This window comes from Lampris incognitus, chromosome 20 (assembly GCF_029633865.1).
Source record: "Lampris incognitus isolate fLamInc1 chromosome 20, fLamInc1.hap2, whole genome shotgun sequence".
NCBI lineage: Eukaryota > Metazoa > Chordata > Actinopteri > Lampriformes > Lampridae > Lampris > Lampris incognitus.
In genome coordinates, this window is record NC_079230.1 from 7,949,612 (window position 1) to 7,971,285 (window position 21,674).

Genomic DNA, 21,674 nt, shown 5'->3' on the forward strand with positions numbered 1-21,674 from the left:
TGAACACGGGGATGGGTGAAGTCATGCATGTATCACTGGCGAGGACACAGAAATATAATTCCCCGTTATGTTGTATTTTTGTTTTAGGGAGTCTAAAATACACAACATACCGTGTAATCATTCACCTCAGAGTAGGGCGTGGCCACGGAAGGTTTCGTGTTGCTGCCGCCAAACTGATCACAGTCAGATAAGCTATGGCAAAGGGTTGCGCAACAGCATTACCACAATGCGTTTCCTTGTCAACACACCATTGCGTTAAAAAAATAAAGAGCACCCGTTATAAAACGTGTCAACATGTGGACCGTGGGCACGGAAACAGAACACAAGCCGGGAACAACAACGTTATTTTCAAGCTTTTGTTTTCTTTTTGATAGCCATCATCCAGCTTTGCAATGATGTAAAGACCTGTCCTACTTCTCATACTGTTGAAACCCTGAATACGTGCATCTTTATCCTCCAGACAAGACTACTGTCGATGCCCTCTCTCACAAACCTGTAGCCATATCAGAATGCTGCAGCCACAGTTTGAACCGACACAAGGACATTTTAATCACCAACGGCCTGTTCTCATCTTCTTAAGCTGGCGGCCAGCGCAGGTCGGGGCTGACCTCAGGTTATTCCTCGGCGCATACGAAGCCGTCAATGGTTTGGCTTGATCCTCTTCATCCGATCCTCCGTTATCCATATCAGAGTCAGAATCAGAAACACTTCATTTGTCGTTTCATGTCCTGCACTTGCACACATGAATTGAAACGGAATGTCGTTTCCCCCGGCCCACAGCAGTGCAACACAAAGACAAAAACACATATCCAAGAACTACATGAACACACATATCCAAACTCACACATATATATAAATAAATAAATAAATAAAAAATAAAATCACTGTCCAGGAAAACGAACGCCAGCCAGGATAACTGTCGGCACTGCCGGTTTGCATGGGCTAGCAGTTAGCTTAGCCTGCCCCGCTTCTGCATCCTATCAGACCATCCCCGGGGTTTCCTCTTCGGGCACAGCTCCAGGCAGGGCCGTGGTCCCTGGGCCCATAGGACGCAGCAGACCGAGCTCTTCCAGCCGATCCAGCGCCAGCTCTCCAAGCCATCAAACGAAGACAAACTTAGACGCAGACGTGGACAAAGACACCGCATGGACGGTACTGGCTGAGGCCGCCGCAAACGTGAATTCGCGCCACCGCCTTCCTACACTGGTATTGGGTGAGGCTGCTGCAACCGTTAATTGGCGCTGCCATCTTCCCAAACCAGAAGTGGACGTGACACGTCATACGCCCCATCACACGGCTTTCTCTCGATCCAATCGCAGAAGAAAATCAGCAGGAGGCAGAGCATTTTCTTACCGCGCACCAATTCTGTTGGGACATTCATATCTACACCCAAATTGCATCTCTTCTCCTGATCTTTCAGCATTCCTTCATTTTTTTCCCCAGCAGGCTTGACCAATATCATCTGACAGCTTTGCTTGTGTGTATCCTTTTACTTGCTGATTTCATTTGAATGGGTATGACATGAAAGGCGTGTGGAGACTATATGATAACTGCACTTCTTGGAAGGCTGGTCTGATATGATGTGCTGTGTGACAGCTGGAAAATAAATTTAACAACTAAATTGGCTAATTATGCTATTATCTGAACTGGAATAATGTAATAATGTACTGCCAACTGCCATGCAGGCAACCCTTGGAGAGTGTGTGTGTGTGTGTGTGTGTGTGTGTGTGTGCGTGTGAGTGTGTGTGTGTCTCGAACAGCAAGAGAAAGGATGGGTGGGGGATCTTACTTTTCCTGTGTAGATACTCTGCGACCAGTGCTGCCACATGGACGTAACACATAGCCGCCTGTGGACACAAGACAAAGAACGACGGAGTCAGTCAACACAAACACACAAGCTGTTCTCCCAATGGCAGAAGTAAGGCCAAGAACGTGCAAATATAACAATGGACAGAATTGTATGAATGATCAGTAATGTTCAGTCAATCCAGTGAGACAGGGAGAGGACGAAAGACAAAGACAGGATGAGAGTGACTGAACTATGCCATGCCACCTTGTTCACGCAAATCCCAAGATTTCACAACTGACCTGTCATGCTGCTGTGCTTTGCTGCACATTGACTGTCGGCGCTATAAATTTGACTGTCATGAGCGTTTTACAATGTATGTGGAATGCTGCGAATAAGCCGTTTGTTGTGTTTGAACACGTTTTTTTTTTTCCTCCCCCAAAATGACCTCCCTCCCCATCAGGTCTGGAGGAAACAAGCTTCACCTTGAGGCTGTGGTTTTTACAATAACTTCTTAGTACTCACAGTATTTCATATTCCTCTTTCAGGTATATTGCGCATGTTAGTTTGTTGGAATTTTTATTACAATCTGATGTCAGCTGGTGGGACTGTGTATATATATATATATATATATATATATATATATATATATATATATATATATAAAATCCAGTGAGTCAGTACAAGCCTGTTTCATATATATATATATATGAGCTCCGTGCGTGGAGAGCTAAGCTCCGCCCACGGTGAAATGGAGCAGAGGAGAGGAGATGAGAAACTAACGCCAACGTAAATGACAGCAAAACGCAACAGAGACTATGCATATTTATGTTATTTACCTAATTTATGTGCACTTGTTTCATTTCATTTCGTTTTGCCGTCACTTATGGTCACGCTACTTTGCTCATTTATTCATTGAATTTACAGAAAATGTGCCATAAAGTCAAGTCAAATTTATTCATAAAGGAGGTTTAAAAACAACCCACGTTGACCAACGTCCCATACAGACCAGAGCAGGTACAACCAAACAACAAGGTACATATCTCATAGGCCTGCGGCGTGGGCAGAAATCTCTGTGGGTGGGCACAGAGAAAATCAGGTGGGCCTAGCCAGTCCAAGACCAATCATATTTAATAGGTTCTGAAAAGCATATGTTGACCAAAATGGGCCATAACAGCTATACTAGCCTGAATGCACCACAGTTTAGTCATACAAGCCTTTACGTCATCAGAGGTAATGTTACAAGCACCAAGACAAGCCTGGCATGGCGGCCACATATTCAGACACACACACAGCTGACAGGCAACGGAATGATGCAACGGCATCATTAATCAAGCGTATGGATAGAGGTACACAGGGCCGCTGACACCGGGGGGGACATTGGGTCAGTTGTCCTGGGCTCTGGGTCAAGGGAGGGTCCAACACAGACGGCTCCCGCTCCATGTCTACATGGGTTTTGTGGACTTGGAGAAGGCTTACGACTGTGTACCCCAGGGCACTCTGTGGGGGGTACTGCAGGAGTATTGGGTACCGGGGCAGTTGCTACAAGCCATCCGGTCCTTGTATAGCCAAAGTGAGAGCTGTGTCCGCATTCTCGGCACAAAGCCAAACATGTTTTCGGTGGGTTTCAGACTCCGCCAAGGTTGTTCCTTTTCTCCGATTCTGTTTGTGATATTCACAGACGGGATCTCAATGTACAGCCAAGGTGAGGAGTGTGTCCGTTTTGGGAACCTCAGAATTACATCTCTGCTCTTCACGGATGATGTGGTTTTGTTGGCTTCATCACAACACGACCTCCAGGGCACACTGGGGCGGTTTGCAGCTGAGTGTGAGATGGCCGGGATGAGAGTCAGCACCCCCAAGTCTGACGCCATGGTTCTCTTTTTCCTTTTCTTAAATTCATTTCTGATTTTCCCTTTTTCTCCCAATTTAGTGGCCAATCGATCCCCTATTTTAGTTCAAACACCCATCCTCGTACTACATGCGTTCGCTAACTGCATCTCTCTGGAGACGCCTTGCCACTTCCGTGACAAGGCGAATCCAGGCCGAACCACTGCTTTTTCCCCACACACCCAGAGACGCATTCATGTGACGCCATGGTTCTCTACCGGAAAATGGTGGATTGCTCCCTCCAAGTTGGGGATGAGTTGTTGCCTCAAGTTAAGGAGTTCAAGTATCTCGGGGTCTTGTTCACGAGTGAGGGTAGGATGGAGCGGGAGACCCTGGGGTAGACCCAGAACTCGCTGGAGGGACTACATGTCCAATCTGGCCTGGGAACACCTTGGGATCCCCCAGGAGGAGCTGGAGGGTGTTGCTGGGGAGAGGGACGTCTGGAGTGCCCTACTTAGCTTGCTGCCACTGCGACCTGACCCCGGAGAAGCGGCTGGAGATGAGATGAGATGAGATGAGATGAGATGAGATGAGATGAGATGAGATGAGATGATGTGTGGGAGAGGAGAGCTCTTTTGCTTTGTGCGTATGGAACAAGCGTTGTGTGTGTGTTCTGGCCAGTCAGCGACCTATGCGCGGTTGGGATCAGGGCATTGCTTTGGAGATCATCTTGTCCTGGGGCACGAGCAAGACACACTTGAACATCACCTGGCATGACAGCCACATAAAACACACACACACACACACACACACACACAGCAGATGCAGCATCAGCATAAAATCCAATTGTATACCCAACAAGATTATACCCAATAAACAAAATAGGCAATAGGCTACCACAGTCCGAAAGTACATTAGCTTACTTTTGATGATTACAGCGGGAGATGACTGGGCTTGGTGTGGGTGGTGAGTTGAGAACGATACCTGAACTTGAGCTGAATTCTCTTCCTCCTGCTCCCCATGTCTTTTTGTAACAAACTTAAGCAAACTGCTATTTTTAGTCATGATTTTTTATCTTACTTTACAAGCAGCTAGCTAGCAGAAAGTAGGCTTCTGTTCCTCTGTGCAGTGTGCAGGCTGTGAAAGAGGAGGGGCTGCTCAGCTCACAATGTGGCATTTGCGAAATGCACTGCCACTCAAACAATCTGACCTCTCATCGTCATATGGTAAATAAGAAGCAAGAAACAAAAAAATTCATTGGTCGCATAGTCAGATCATCGAAACACTATTCATTGGCCCACCCAAACAGAAGGTTGTTTGGGTGGGCCTGAGACGTGTCAAGTGGGTGGCCTAGGCCCACCCACAGCTACGCAGCAGGTTCATAGGTACGAATAAGCAACACATGGGCAGAGGCACAAGCCAGAAATCAGCCGCATCAGGAGGATTTAGACGCTAGTGAATAAAAGTAAGTTTTGAGCTGGGACTCAAGACTCGATGGAGGGGGCAGATCTTATAGGGACGGAATCCTGTTCCACAACTGCAAAGGTGTGGTCACCCCTGAGCTTAAGTTTATGATATGTATGATAAATCCAGCGAGTCAAGTAAATTCTTTATGAGACAGTACAAACCTGTTTCATGCCATAAGCAATCATCAGCTGTCAATATGATATGTATGATATGTATCATTATCGGGATATGAAATGACCTATGCTTTCTTAGGGAGTTGTTCCTTATCTGATGCGAGGGTCAAAGGACTGGATGTTGTATTGCTGTAAAGCCCACTGAGACAAATTTGTAAATTGTGATAATGGGCTATACAAATAAAGTTGACTTGACTATGTCGGGATATGAGATTTTAGTCATATCGCACAGCCCTGACTGAGTGTGGCATGGAGGTCCTGGTATCCTTCGCTGTATATAGGCATTTGATTTAATCCTTTTTATGTGGACTTTGTGTGTTGTTCTTGTACTTGTATCGGTGTCCTTCATGGTGCTTTTGTTTGAGTTCAAAAGCATTCATTTCATGGGGAAATGGAGAGAGCTCTGCTAACAATAATGAATTGGATTGTGACTCACTGTATTTCTGTGTCAGCCCTGCAACGGAACGTGTCATGGCCTCGGCCGGGTCTCCACTTGTGTCACTTTTGTTTCTATGTGTTTCCTTTCCCCCGGTGTCTCCCACTTTCCTGTTTGTCTCTGTGTGTGTGGATGTGGTGTGGGCGTGGCATCCTTGCCTGGCACTCTCTGGGTCTCTCCTGATTTGCGACTCATTCACCTTACTCACCCAGCCTGCATACCTGCCTTCCATCAACATCAACTCAACAGTATATCTACTCCGGTTTTCCATCCACTCATTGTCCACTCATTGCAAGATAATTGTTTCAGCCACTGTGGTAGTCGCTCATCCTCTCTGCAACTGTATATTCAGAGTTATTCCTCAGGTTGTTTACATTAATTGTATTTACCATGTCTCCTTGTGCTTCCAGGACCACTACTCTCTAGTTCCCCTGCCTGCCTGCTTGCTCTCTTATCCTCTGCCAGCAACGTTCACTTCCTCATTCATCTGTCCTTTTCAGCTCAGCTTTGCCATCACCGCTCTACTTTCTGCCTTGCCTGCCATTCTCATTCCCCTTTATTCCTACAATAAACCCCTTTTACATTACTTAATTCCATTGTCTGTGTCTGTATTTGGGTCCACCTCTACTGATCCTAACAGGAATGGTTAGATGCACCAAAGATGTCTCCCCTCTTCTCAGAATGTTCAGGCATAATAACTTCCAGCTCTCTATGCAGCTCCAAAGAAAATGAATGGATATATGCTCTCGTTCAAGTGTGGAAATTACAGTTGAGTAGGTGGTGCCAAATGTGTTACCCACCTGACAAAGCAGCAACATGGTGAAATTTATTACCAGGTGAATCCACCACCATAGGTCCATTTGCAAATAGAGACTAACCGATTCAAGTTGGTTCACAAAAGCTGCTAAACCACAAAGCTGCATTGACTTCACTGAGGCTCATAACCCCACGCTAAGTAAACTTGGTCTTACTTTCCCAGTTTGTGCACCTCCTACCACAGACAACTTACTGGAAGAAACCATAGTTAAATTTTACTTTCACTTCTATCTTAAATTTGTTGTTTTTATTGTTTGCTTTTTGGTGAGATGCATGAACTGCACCCCTTTGAGGTATTATATGTATGTTAAGACAGGGCTGCCACGTCTCACCCTTTGGGAGTGAGAGTCATGCAATTATGCCTCTTCACACGCCACACTTGCTATTTCACACGCTCATAAACGTTTTCCCTTCACTTCTATATAATATTTCCACAACTTGCTTTGATGCTTGCGGCTTGCCATAGTTCAGGTCCGTCACTGGTTTTCCGGGGTGAGCCCGCCCTATTCTGCCTCTGATTGGCTGACCCAGATATTCTTACCCTAACCTTAACCAATCATCAGTCCTCATGCCTAAATCTAACCAACCCAATCAATGAAAGGCAACAACAAGTATCAACCAATCAGAGGCAGAGCAGGGAGGGTCCTAGCGTCAACACCACGAAATAAAATAAAATAAAAGAGCTCCACAAGAAGAAGACCCCACTGAAGAAGAAGAAGAGGAAGAAGAAGAAGAGGAATAAGAAGAAAGTAAACGGTAGGTAACCGTTTCATTTTGATCATACGAAATAGTAAATACATTAGTTTTATAGAATGAAATGGGTTATAGTCATTTTTTGCACCGAGGGTAAAACGTCATGATTTTCTGGAGGGGTGCCCAAGGGTTAAAGGAACTGATTGAATTCATAGTTTGAGCCTTGTGCTCTGAACAAACAAAGAAATGCACTTTATTTTATTTTTTTTATATTATTGTTCTGGTTCTGTATTCATTGACATTTTATAAATAAATTTATTTTATCTGTCTAAATTCTTCTTGTTACAATTGTTTTCATTTCTACTAGTGCTGGTCAATTATGAACACTATATAAAATAGCAGGAAACTGGTTTTTAAGTTGCACAAATAATTGGGTTGAGAGGAGCTCCCTGAATACAAATGACAGAATAAGACTGAATAATGACATCCGACAGTCTAATTCTAATGTAGGCTCGGACTCTGTGTATTCTATTCTTTCTAGCAATTGACAATATTTCTTATGTGTTCACTATTCCCGAGTAGAGAGAGAGAGCATGAGGAGGAGGCCAACATCACATTACAACATCACAACAGCCTAATCCTAATGTTAATTTAAGTTCAGATATCCCTCTAAATCCACCTTAAAAGAGGCTAAGTTTTTTTTGCCGGCCGCCGGCAAAAGTCTCACTCTTAACTTTTGTTGAAACTTGGCAGCCCCGGTTAAGAGGTGTATGCGTTTCTCTTTGTTGTAATGTTATTTCAGAACCGTCACATAACCCTTTTCTTTATCAGCGATGAAATACCTAAGATAAAGTTTGTTTTTGAAGGAAGAATTTGCTAGTCACCTTCAGGGCTTCTGATTTTCGAGGAGGTAAGCGCAAGTGCCTGCGGGTACATGATTCATGATACACTCATCTTGTGTAATAGATGAGTGTACGAAATGAGGCTGTCACAAACCAGCAGAATTGACCTGAACCCACGTCAGCATGGTGTTTGCTACACAGGAAAACGATTTAGCATAATAAACAATTTAGGTAACATTTTTCTGATTACCTTTACAAAATTACACCTAATAGTTACTGTTGGTACAATAAGATTTTCACTGGGAGTAACGAAGAAGGACAGGATTAGGAACCAGTATATTAGAGGGACAGCTCAGGTTGGACGGTTTGGAGACAAAGCAAGAGAGGCAAGATTGAGGTGGCTTGGACATGTGTGGAGGAGAGATGCTGAGTATATTGGAAGAAGGATGCTGAATATGGAGCTGCCAGGGAAGAGGAGAAGAGGAAGGCCAAAGAGGAGGTTTATGGATGCGGTGAGGGAAGACATGCAGGCGGCTGGTGTGACAGAGGAAGACGCAGAAGACAGGAAGAAATGGAAACGGATGATCCGCTGTGGCGACCCCTAACGGGAGCAGCCGAAAGTAGTAGTAGTAGAGTTACTGTTGGTACAATGTTGTCCACGAGCTTTATCGCTAAGCTGGTGGATGACATTGTACCAGCGTAACTATTAGGTGTTTTCCTAACCAGAAGCTGTGGGTCAATTAATCCATCAGGGATGCTTTGAATGCGCAGACCTCGGCCTACAATGCAGGACTCATGTCAGGGCAGACTGATGGGTACAAGGAGCTTTGAAACAGCTAAGAGAAGCTGGGAAAGATACACAGTGGCGGTAAAGGAACAAAGTGGATTCTCAGTTCAAGCTTTGACACCAGACGCATGTGGCAGGGCTTACGGACTATTGCAGAATACAAAGGCAGTTCTACCACCACGGTGAATGCCGACGCTTCTCTGGCAGAGGAACTGAACTCTTTCTTTGCACACGTCGAGGCTAACAACGCTAGCATTAGCCTACAGGCTAACACGGTAAAGGAACTGTTTTCCACTGCCAGACAGCAGCATCTACTGACCCCCTCAGAGCATGACATGCGTTGGGCTCTGAGGCAGGTGAACGTCAGAAAGTTTGTTGGTCCAGACAGCATCCCAAGATGAGTACTAAAGTCCTGTACTGGTCTGCTAGCCCCTGGATTCACCACAGTTTTTAATCCCTCCCTGGCCCAGTCTGTATTACCCATGTTTCAAGAGATCCACTATTGTATTAGTATCAAAGACAACCAATCCATTCAACATCAATGACTACTGTTCTGTAGCTCTCATTTGTGTGGCTGTGAAGTGTTTTGAGAGGATTATTAATCTGCTCCTCTCTCTCAAGCGAGTTGGACCCCCTACAGTTTGCTTACCACCATAACCGGTCTACTGAGGATGCCATCTCCCATATACAGCACACCACCCTATCCCATCTTGACAATGGGGAGGGGGGGGGGTAATTATGTGAGAATGCTGTTCATTGACTATAGCTCTGCCTTCAGTACATAGTGCCCCCCAGAATGGCCACCAAGCTTAGGGAACTTGGCCTGAACGCCTCCCTGTGCAACTGGGTTCTTGACTTTCTGACTGGCAGACCCTAGGTGGTTAGGGTGGGCAGCTACATCTCCACCTCGCTAACCCTCAGCACAGGAGGCCCCCAAGGTTATATATCCTGAGTCTCCTGCTCTATTCTTTATACACACAACTGTGTGACCACGAGCAGCTCCAACACCATCGTCAAGTTTGTTGATGACCCAGTAGTAGTGGGCCTAATCTCCAGCAACGATGAGATGGCCTACCTGGAAGAGGTGGAGGATCTGTCACAGTAGTGCCAGGCCAACAGCCTCTCTCTGAATGTCAGTAAAACCAAGGAGCTTGCTGTGGACTTAAGAAAGACACAGCGAAAGACCTACACCCCTCGCTCTATGAATGAGGTCCCAGTAGAGAGGGTGAGCAGTTTCGGGTACCTATGTTTTTTACATCACTGAGAACCTAACATGGACACTCCTCTAGGGTTCAGGTGGTTTGGGCTGCGGCTATTCTCTTGGTTGTGGAGTGTCTGCACGACTGTCTCTGCACCCTGTGTGGCTGAAGAGCCTGTCTTCTGCTTGGGGGCACTACGATAAGTCACGGATCTCAGACACCAAAATTTATTGGGATTATCCCATGCCCTCACAGGTGGACACATCACATACACATAAGTGGACAAATCACATGCACATACAAACTGCTATCATCTGTCTCAAACACTCCCTGGAAAACTTCTATCTTCCTTTTATCATGTCTTGAACAGTGCGTCAGCATCAGAGGTACTGCCCTCAAATGGGTTCAGTCATAGCTGACAGATATGAGTTTCTTGGTTCACCTAGGCCGGGGGCTGGCAACCTGCGGCTCTGGAGCCGCATGCGGCTCTTTAGCCTCTCTCAAGCGGCTCCCTGTGGCTTTGACAAAAAAATTATATGGAAACGAATAACGGTTATTTTTTACATTCTAATTTTCATTTATTATTGTTGTGGGCCTTAAGTGATTCTTAGTACATTCTCCAATTGTAAAAATGTGTAGCCTCTTCACTGAATAAAAAAATTACTTAATTAACATTTTGTCAACTAAAATGTATGTCATAGCATATGTCTACAGCCCCACGCCTTTTCCTCTAAATTTGCCGAACCTCAATAGAAGTGGATAGTCTTGCGTCTCCCTACCTAAAGCATGAACTACATAATCCAAATATCGCTTCTGCCTCACAGATGAGAGCCTGCAGTACTGCCCTGATATCGAGAAGATCTGCAGTGACGTTCACAAACAGAAATGGCATTAAATGGGTGAGAATGCTATCCTTTAATAGGCTATTATTTTTCAATAAAGTATCTGTTTTACAGAGGTGGAAAACTCTGCTTCAGAAAATAGAAGTACTAACCATGTATTTGCTCCACCCATGCACTTAACCAGCTGATTCCAATTAGCACAATACTTCAGCCAGGTAGGAGAACTAATTAGTGAAATCAGCTGGTTTAGTCCATGGGTGGAGCAAATACATGGTTAGTATTGCTACTTTCTGAAGCCGGATCTTCCAACTCTGCTGTTTTAGCAAGTTGTGATTTTGTCAATGAACTGAATGACCCGTAGCTGTTGTGTTTTATGCTCAGGCCCGAGGGTTGATTGCTGTACGCAGCTGACGAAAAAGAAGAGGATTACCTCACACTGAACTGGACTTTTGAACTGGATAGTTTTGTGTTTTGTTGGTAACAGCATACCCAAATAAAAATAACAAAAAAATGTGAACAGTTTTCTTTATTTTAGTTCTATAATTTCATAAATGCAACAAAACATAGTATTATTGTAATGGAAATGCAAAGTTAAAGTACCAAATAATTATAAATAGGTAAAGGTAAGGTAAATAGGTAAAGGCCTACCTCTCACCAAAAGATTTTGTGAGCGCTATTTATGTTTTTATTACCTCTCGGTTAGATCATTGTAATTCTTTGTATGTGGGTGTAGAACAGTTGTCTCTTCATCTGCAGTTAGTACAAAATGCTGCCGCTCGTCTTCAAACTGGAAAAAGAATGCGTGATCGGTATTGGCCTCCCTTCACTGGCTTCGATTATTTGGCATTTTAAGCTGGGCTCTGACCAATTGTCGAACCTCGGATCCAGGAGGAACAATGCGGATTTTGTCCTGGCCGTGGAACAACGGACCAACTCTTTACCCTTGCTAAGTGCTGAGGGGGGCATGGGAGTTTGACCAGCCAGTCTACATGGGTTTTGTGGACTTGGAGAAGGCTTACGTCTGTGTACCCCGGGGCACTCTGTGGGGGGGTAGTGCAAGAGTATGGGGTACCGGGGCAGTTGCTACAAGCCATCCGGTCCTTGTATAACCAAAGTGAGGGCTGTGTCTGCATTCTCAGCACAAAGTCAAACACGTTTTCGGTGGGTGTCGGACTCCGCCAAGGTTGTCCCTCGTCTCCGATTGTGTTTGTGATACTCATGGACAGGATCTCGAAGAACAGCCAAGGTGAGGAGTGTGTCCATTTTGGGAACCTCAGAATTACATCTCTGCTCTTCGCAGATGATGTGGTTTTGTTGGCTTCATCAGAACGCGACCTCCAGCGCGCACTGGGGCGGTTTGCAGCTGAGTGTGAAATGGCTAGGATGAGAATCAGCACCTCCAAGTCTGACGCTATGGTTCTCTACCGAAAAATGGTGGATTGCTCCCTCCGGGTTGGGGATGAGTTGTTGCCTCAAATGAAGAAGTTCAAGTATCTGGGCGTCTTGTTCACGAGTGAGGGTAGGATGGAGTGGGAGATTGACAGGCGGATTAGTGCAGCATCAGCAGTAATGTGGACGTTAGGTCATGAGCTTTGGGTAGTGACCGAAAGGGTGAGATCGTGGATACAAGTGGCTGAAATGAGTTTCCTCTGTAGGGTGTCTGGGCTCAGCCTTAGAGATAGGGTGAGGAGCTCGCACATCCGGAGGGAGCTCGGAGTATAGCCGGTGCTCCTTTGCGTAGAAAGGAACAAGTTGAGATGGTTCAGCCATCTGATCAGGATGTCTCCTGGGCGTCTTTCTTTGGAGGTTTTGGGGGCATGGCAAACTGGGAGGAGACCCCGGGGTAAACTCAGAACTCGCTGGAGGGACTACATGTCCAATCTGGCCTGAGAATGCCTTGGGATCCCCCAGCAGGAGCTGGAGGGCGTTGCTGGGGAGAGGGATGTCTGGGGTGCCCTACTTAGCTTGCTGCCACCGCGAACCTACCGCGGAGAGGCGGCTGAAGATGAATTGATGAACAAATAAATTTTAACTTGACTTGGATTAACTTCATCTTAGTCCTCTCTCACCCCTTTTTTCTCACTTTTTTATCTTCTTCTTAATCGCTAAAACTGCTATCTTAAACTGATACTGATGAGCTCGATTAAATTGTGTTTTGTTAAACACATGTCAGCGTCTCTTTCTATGTCTATATCTTATCAGATACCATTTTCCGTTTCTGAGTTTCCTTGTTTCACTTGTGGTGATTTTTCCCCTCTTGGAGAAGTGATGCTGATTGGTGGTTTAGCTGCTCAAATATGCTGAAGAGGGAGAACAGTGGCGGCTATAAATGAATAACAAAAACCCTGTGCTCTTGTCATCCCACATATCATCCGGAGGACACAGTTATTATTGTAAGCGGTTCTTGATAATTAATAAATATTGCCTTTGCAGGTGGAGAATCTGAACTCTACTTGCCGATTAATTGTCTAGCACACACTGGCATGCAAATTCCGTGTGTTGTATGCCAAGGCTGCCGATAGTACAGGTTAAAATAAATAAATAAATAAATAAATAGCACGGACACTTCACACAAACACTTTGGTGAAAAGGAACTGAAGAAGTTGAGTGTTTCCCCGCGGATCCAGAAAACCTCTTATTCTGATGCCAAAGAGAACATTCTTGCAAGGTCCATCATCACCTGTTATGGGAACTGCACCTCTCAAGACCAAAAAGCCCTGCAGAGAGTGGTACGGTCGGCTGAGTGTACCACTGGGTCCACACTCACCACACCAAACAGGGCAGCACCAGGTCTAAAAGGATAATTAAGGATCCCCACCACCCCGATAACAGATTGTTTCACCCACTGCGGTGAGGCAGAAGGCCAACAGAGAGACTCAGAAGGAGTATCTTCCCCCAGGACACTGTAATATTACTACCACTTTGCCTCAGACACTTTCCACAGACACTTTACTCATTCAGTCTATTTGCACACTTGTACTTGTATTGTATATAGCAACTAGCATCTACCACAACTGGAAAGAAATTCCCTTGTGCAGCTTTAACAGCCAAGTCTCGACCTTCCATGTGTGTGTATTTTTCTGTGAGAATTATGGACAGAAAGAGAGAGGGAGGATAGCCTATGGCTCTGCAATCATCTATGATGCATGCCAATGCCAGCTCTACACCGCAAGCTATAAGGAACTTAACTCCCATATCTCCGGGTCCTCCTGTTTGCCATAGCCAACCTCCGATATCAGCCTCTCAGTAGATTTACTTTACCACCAACACGATAAATTTACCAGGACATAACTGTGTTAATGTAAACTTTGTAGAAACAGACAGCCTGACAGACAGACAGACAGACAGACAGACAGACAGACAGACAGACAGGTGAGTTCTGACTGTTGGTGGCCTCGCTGGCAGTACCTCGGACAGGTCCCCGTTCTTGAGGTGCGCTCGGGCCATGCTGTCCAGCCAGGTGCGTCGCAGCTCGGGGGTGCTGGCGTAGGAGCGGGCCAGACTGTACTGCAGGTCGAGGAGCATCTCGGGGTCCTTCTCATGCTCCCTCATCTGGGCCGTGGCCATCAGTACCGTACGGATCCGTTTGGTCAGGCCCTTCACCTCTGAGGGGAACGCCGTGGACTACATTCACAAACAGGGACAAAACATTGGCACGCACGCATACCCAATACATACACAAATCTATTAAAAACACACACAAACAAGATTGCAAGTCTCACGAGGTTATCGTCTTTTGTTGTAGTTCCTCACACATACACAATTTACCAAAAACAGCTGTCTAGGGAAGGAAGCATTTCCGAAACATTAACAACATTTGGCTGGTCTGGAGCAGAGGACATTAATAATGTAGTAAAAAAAGCAAACACTGAACAAACACACACAGGGTTGAATTAGTGAGAGGCTCTCTGGTGTTTGGGCGTGCTCCTCTATTTGGACAGCATAGGGTGTAAACACTTTCAAAGATTTCACGAGCAGTATTTTACAGAGAGCAAGCCTTGAAGAGTCCCCCCCCCCCCAGGACTGTTAAACAATATTTATAAATGCATATCTTTTTTTGCACTGCCCATCTGTTGTCTGTTACACTGTACACACTAAACTTTGCACACTATAATAACGCACACACACTGTTTGATACTCTGTATACCCTGTATAATACTCTTTATATTTTTACTCTGTATTTTCTCCTCCCCACTCCCATCGGATTACCTTATTTTTATACACAATTGCATTACGGTATGGATTCCCCCCCCCTTTTGTCAGTTGTATCCGTCCAATTACTCCAGTCTTCCGAGCTGTCCCGGTTGCTGCTCCACCCCCTCTGTGAACCGGCGAGGGCTGCAGACCACCACATGCCTCCTCCGATACATGTGGAGTTGCCGGCCGCTTCTTTTCACCTGACAGTGAGGAGTTTAACCAGGGGGACGCATCACGCTGTTCCCCCCCCAACAGGCACCCCAACTTGACCAGAGGAGCCACTAGTGCAGCGACAAGGACACATACCCACATCCGGCTTCCCACCCGCAGACACGGCCCATTGTGTCTGCAGGGATGCCCAACCAAGCTGGAAGCAACACTGGGACTACGAACCAGTGATCCCCGTTTTGGTAGGCAACAGAATAGACCGCTATGCTACCCACACGCCCCTACGGTATGGATTTAGATATTGTATACATCCATTATCCAAACCACTTATCCTGCTGCTGTCAGGGTCATTATTCATGACATATTGTATATTCATACTTACTGACATTCCATGTTACCGCTATACTCGGATTCATTATACCTTGCATTTTACTGTACTATTTTGCACTTTCTGGTTAGACGCTAAAATACATTTCATTGTCTTAGTACTTGTACTCTGCAGTGACAAAAAAGTTGAATCTAATCTAACTACCACTAGCTTTGAGGGAAAACAACGTTATCTTCTACAACTACTACTACTATCACTACTACTACTACTACTCCTACTACTGCCGCTGCTACTAATTTCGGCTGCTCCCGTTAGGGGTCGCCATAGCAGATCATCCGTTTCCATCTCTTCCTGTCCTCTGCATCTTCCTCTGTCACACCAGCCACCTGCATGTCCTCCCTCACCACATCCATAAACCTCCTCTTTGGCCTTCCTCTTCTCCTCTTCCCTGGCAGCTCCATATTCAGCATCCTTCTCCCAGTATACCCAGCATCTCTCCTCCACACATGTCCAAGCCATCTCAATCTTGCCTCTCTTGCTTTGTCCCCAAACTGTCCAACCTGACCTGTCCCTCTACTATACTCGTTCCTAACCGTCCGTCTTCGTCACTCCGAAATAAAATCTTAGCGTCTTCAACTCTGCCACCTCCAGCTCCGGCTCCCGTCTTTTCATCAGTGCCACTGTCTCCAAACCATACAACATTGCTGGCATCACAACCATCTTGTAAACCTTCCCTATAACTAATGCTGGTACCTTTCTGTCGCAAATCACTGCTGACACTCTTCTCCAACCTCTCCACCCTGCCTGCACTCTCTTCTTCACCTCTCTTCTGCACTACCCGTTACTTTGGACAGTTGACCCCAAGTATTTAAACTCATACGCCTTTGTCACCTCTACTCCTTGCATATTCACCATTCCACTGTCTTCTCCCTCATTCACGCATAGGTATTCCGTTTTGCTCCTACTGACTTTCATTCCTCTTCTCTCCAGTGCATACCTCCACCTCTCCAGGCTCTCCTCAACCTGCACCCTACTCTCGCTACAGATCACAATGTCATCCGCGAACATTACTCCACGGAGACTCCTGCCTGATCTTGTCCGTCACTCTGTCCATCACCATTGCAAACAAGAAAGGGCTCAGAGCCGATCCTTGATGTTATCCCCCCTCCATCTTGAACTCATCTGTCATTCCAACCGCACACCTCACCATTGTCACACTGCCCTCATATGTATCCTGCACCACTCCTACGTACTTCTCTGCCACTCCCGACTTCCTCATACAACACCACACCTCCTCTCTTGGCACCCTGTCACATGCTTTCTCTAAACCACAAAGACACAATGTAACTCCTTCTGACCTCCTCTATACTTCTCCATCAACATTCTCAAAGCAAACATCACATCTGTGGTGCTCTTTCATGGCATGAAACCATACTGCTGCTCGCTGATCATCACCTCTCCTCTGAACCTAGCTTCTATTACAAGTCCTTTACGCCTTCCTTAGTGTCTAACCTCTCATGCAACTTGCCATAAACCTTTCCCTTTCCCTTCCCCACCGCTCTCTTTTCTTTATGTATGTATGTATGTATGTATGTATGTATGTATGTATGTATGTATGTATGTATGTATGTATGTATGCATTTATTTATTTTATTTATTTATTTCAGAATCAGAATCATTTTTATTGGCCATGTAAATCTGCACTGCGTGTAATTTAACACCAGTTTCGTGGCTCTCTCAGTGTACTTAACATAGAATAACAACAGCATAACACAACAATCTTCAGATATATAACATATTTCTCTTTATTTTTTGATGGGGGAATTAATTAATCATTAACAGTCAACTTTTATCCTATAGGTACAATAGCCATTGATTAGTAGAATCTGTTTTGAATAAATCATGCTTTTGTATATGTATGAATCTATCTTATTCTATGTATATAAACCCATGTTTTCATGCAAAGGGCATTGCATTTCTTTGCACAAAATCTGCTTGATAAATAAAGTTTGATTATGAATAAAGTTTGATTGATTGATTGACCCATATGTTAGGCATATCATATGCCATTTTATGTGTTATATAATAAGGTCACACCCATACTCATACTCTTCTTTTTTGTTTGTTGAGTTTCGCCTGGGAGAACATGGCATTTGATATCAGATTCCTTGCATTCCTTACAAGTCCTTGCATGAACTTGTACTCCTAATGCAAACTTGATAGCGCCTGGCTGAGGTAAACATTTGTACAGTACCTTCATGGCTTTATCGCTGTTGGCAAAGTTGTTAATGATGGACAGGGACTCCTGGAAGCGTGAGCTGCCTGTCAGCGCTACGTCAGAGATCAGTTGGCTCACAGCAATGATGATCTGGATACAGAGAGGAGGAAGGGGGGGGGCAGGAGGAAAGGGAAGAAAGGGAGCAATAAGAAGATGGGTAGAAGTGGAGGGAAGCAAGGAGGAAAAGGATGGGGAAGAAAACGAGGAGGATGAAGGAGAGGAGGAGAGGGATGATAAGGAGGGAGGAAACCATACGGTAGCCAGTGTTAAAGGATAGGATCACTTTTTTTAACACAGAGCTAATCAAAATGTTGGCAAAGGAGATATATTATCACAGCTTTGGACTGTGTTGAAGTTTTCTGTGAGAATGCTCGGCAAAGCATTACGTTTCTGAACACTGAAGCGATAAGTACAATTAAAAATGAAACGGCCACTGCATCTGTATCTAAAAAGCAATCTCTAGCCCTGTCTCCGTCCATCAGGAAATTAATCTTTCACACAAAACCCCACCTTCTGTTTGCATGGAGCTGGAATCTGTCCTCTTGATTAATGATGTGGGCTACTGACAGGGATTAAAGGACAGCCAGTGGAAAGCTGGACAGGATCCTGATGCTGTGTTAAAGGAAAGGAGGCTGGGAACTCAGCAGGCAGTGTGTGTGTTTAAACTGTCCCTGACATTCTTCTTCTGTCTTATCAAAGCAGTGGAAAGACTCAGAGGAGTCTGCGTGGGCTTTCTCCACAAAAGTCTCAAGTTCAGAGGGGAACGTTGGGGTCAACGTGTCTTGTTAATGTGAGTAACTGCCGAAGACCACCGCGTCTGTGTAGGGTGTGACACTAACATAACGTTGTACCCCATGAGGCTGTGAGCTGAAACTGAATTGTGTGGAAGATAAACCGTGGCCCAGTGGTTAGCGCCGTCGCCTCACAGCCAGAAGGTCCTAGGTTCGAACCCCGGGGTTGTCCAACCTTGGGGGGGGGGTGTCATCCCAGGTCGTCCTCTGTGTGCAGTTTGCATGTTCTCCCCATTTATGCAATGGGTTTTGTCCGGGTGCTCCGGTTTCCCCCACCATCAAAAGAAACATGCGTGTTAGGGTTAGTACTCCTGTCTGTGCCCCTGACCAAGGGGCACATCTTCCGCCAGTTCCGCCGTTGAAGTCTTTGTTGGATCGCGCTTCATCTGGAACCTCCCCCTTGACCCATCCACCTTGGGTGACCCCACCAGGAACCAAGCTCCAGACAGCATAGCTCTTGGGATCCTTGGTACACACAAGCTTCTCTACCATGGCAAGGTGATGATTCAGGAGGAAAAAAAACACACACACACGCACGCACGCGCGCACACACACACACACACACACACACACACACACACACACACACAGGGCTACCTGCAGGTGCGTTCGTAGGAAGGTTTTTCTCTTGGTGTACTCATAGTTGTTCCTCATCAGCAGATACAGCAGGGCAGAGGCCTCGGCCCTCAGCGAGCCCAGCTTGGACACGCAGCACTTGAGCACGTCGTAGCACAGAGCCTCGCATAGCGTCACTCGGCCTTTAAACAGCACCACCGGAAACTAAACACCAACAATAATAACATGTGAGAGGGACACCAGGCCAGACACCTGTCTTTGCTGCAATTTTAGAGAGAGAGGATCAGTGTTAGTGTCTTTGTTTGAGAAAAACAACTGTGAAAATCCCACATTTGGCTAAATGCGTACATCTTGCTAGTTTGCTAGTGCAGCAGCAATGGTCATTTTCCAATACACATATGCCCAAGCTTCATCTTTGTCTAGGATTACTCCAGATGCAAAACACCTGCCAAAATATGAACAGATGTGTCCCTAAAAGGTGCCTCCGATGCTTCTGGCAAAAGAAGGTGAGCGACTGCAGTGTGTTACTGTCACAGACAAACGCTGTAAACTGATGTCACAGTGAAAGTCACACTGGAGTGGGCAATGATTAAAAAGGCCAAATGCTGGCGCTGCTATTGTTTAATGCCAGCTTGATACGTACCAAACATAACTAGCAGCCCAGTGTTATTCATGTGGCATGATCTCCAGACAGAGCAGGGAAAAAAATGCCAGGCAGGAATCACAGGAAGTTGAATCAGCTCATCCGGACACGTTTATTGGGAGAAACGTATCGTCACTTATCACTCCTGTTCTCAATATACACCTCCTCACTTGGTGCAATCATCCGCCCCTATGGTTTCTCATACCATTGCTATGCTGATGATACCTAGCTCTTCCTATCATTCCCGCCAGATGACCGTAGTCTTGGCACGGGTGTCGTCATGCCTTGCTAATATCTCTGCATGAATGAAAGAACCACACCTTCAGCTTAACCGATCTATAAGACTGAGCTCCTTGTCATCCCAGCCAGACCATTCATTCAACAACAGATCAATATCCAGCTCAGATCAACCCAACTCGCGCCCACAAAGTCTGCCCGAAACCTGGGTGTCATGACTGATGACCAACTAACCTTTAAGGTTCACGTGGCCTCGATTGCTCGGTCGTGCCGTTTGCCCTGTACAACATCAGGAAATTAGAGCCTACCTGTCTGAGCATGCAGCACAACTCCTGGTACAGGCTCTTGTAATATCATGCATTGACTACTGCAACTCCCTACTGGCAGGTCTCCCTGCATGCACTTTCAAACCTCTGCAAATGATCCAGAACGCGGCGGCGCGTCTGGTCTTCGACCAACCCAACACAGCACATGTCACTCCACTGTTCATATCCCTCCACTGACTCCCAGTTGCTGTCCGCATCAAATTCAAAACCTTAATGCTCGCTTGCAAAACATCAACTAAAATGGCTCCCGCCTACCCGAACTCCCTCATTCAGGTCTACACTGTCCCGCTCACCACGCTCTGTCGATGAAAGGCGCCTGGCACTTTCGCCACAACAGGGCTCTAAGTCACAAGCTAGACTCTTCTCTTCTGTAGTTCCCCGGTGGTGGAACGAGTTACCAAACTCCATTCAATCCGTTGAGTCCCTCTCCATCTTTAAGAAGAAGCTAAAGACCCAGCTCTTTCACAAACACCTCCACACCCGATGGTATTAAAATAAAAAAAAGAAGCTTCTATGCACCCTATGCATTGCTTTTGTGCACTGTCTGTTGACACCTATGTCCTATCGGACTTGAACCTAGGTTTTTTTTACACTTGCGTTGTCGCCTCCTGGCTATCCTTGCTTGTGTTGTATTAACTCTCAGATGTACGTCACTTTGAATAAAAGTGCCGGTTAAATGAAACTGTAAATTGTAATTGTAATCTAAGCGACCTTCTTCAGTCTCAACTGACTGCAGGTATCCCCACCCTAATAAACAATACAGTGCCATAACAACCAAAACCAATATGCATATGCAAATTACCATGACCACTAACAAGAGTTCCAATGGCCATGTGTACTATTCACATTTGCATATGAAACTGATCGTTGGTTTCGGTCGTTAGGGCACTGTATTGTTTATAAGGGTGGGGATACCTGCAGTCAGCTGAGACTGAAAAGGTCATTTAGATGAGTGAAGAAACGTTTCTCTCAATAAACGTGTCCAGATGAACTGATTCAACTTTCTTGGATTTTCCTACCTGGATTATTGAGCATGCATTAAGACATCAGGAAGGGATGTTTTAACAGCGACACACTTTATCACCACAACAGTGGCAATATCTTATCTGCTAATGAGTACATTTATCTATTGCAATCAATATATAATTGTATAATATTTGGTAACAATGCTAATGTAGAGAATTCAGGGGGCAGCCGGGAACCGCCGCAGCTGGGACGTGAACCCGGATCTCCTGCACCATGGGTGGCTACGTTGCCCT

The 21,674-nt window shown here is 45.6% G+C and overlaps 1 protein-coding gene and 1 long non-coding RNA gene across 2 annotated transcripts in view; one reads left to right on the forward strand and one right to left on the reverse strand.

Annotated features, from left to right (window-relative positions):
- dock11 (dedicator of cytokinesis 11) overlaps positions 1-21,674 on the reverse strand; it is a 134,806-nt gene that overhangs the window by 29,485 nt on the left and 83,647 nt on the right. The window contains 4 exon segments of the mRNA XM_056300885.1: positions 1,790-1,847; positions 14,280-14,495; positions 17,819-17,932; positions 19,231-19,413. Of these exon segments, the coding sequence (XP_056156860.1) occupies positions 1,790-1,847; positions 14,280-14,495; positions 17,819-17,932; positions 19,231-19,413 (571 nt within the window).
- On the forward strand, positions 7,198-11,388 carry LOC130131027 (uncharacterized). The gene is made up of 3 exons (XR_008812199.1): positions 7,198-7,264; positions 10,854-10,928; positions 11,253-11,388. It is a non-coding gene; the product is annotated as an uncharacterized LOC130131027 (long non-coding RNA).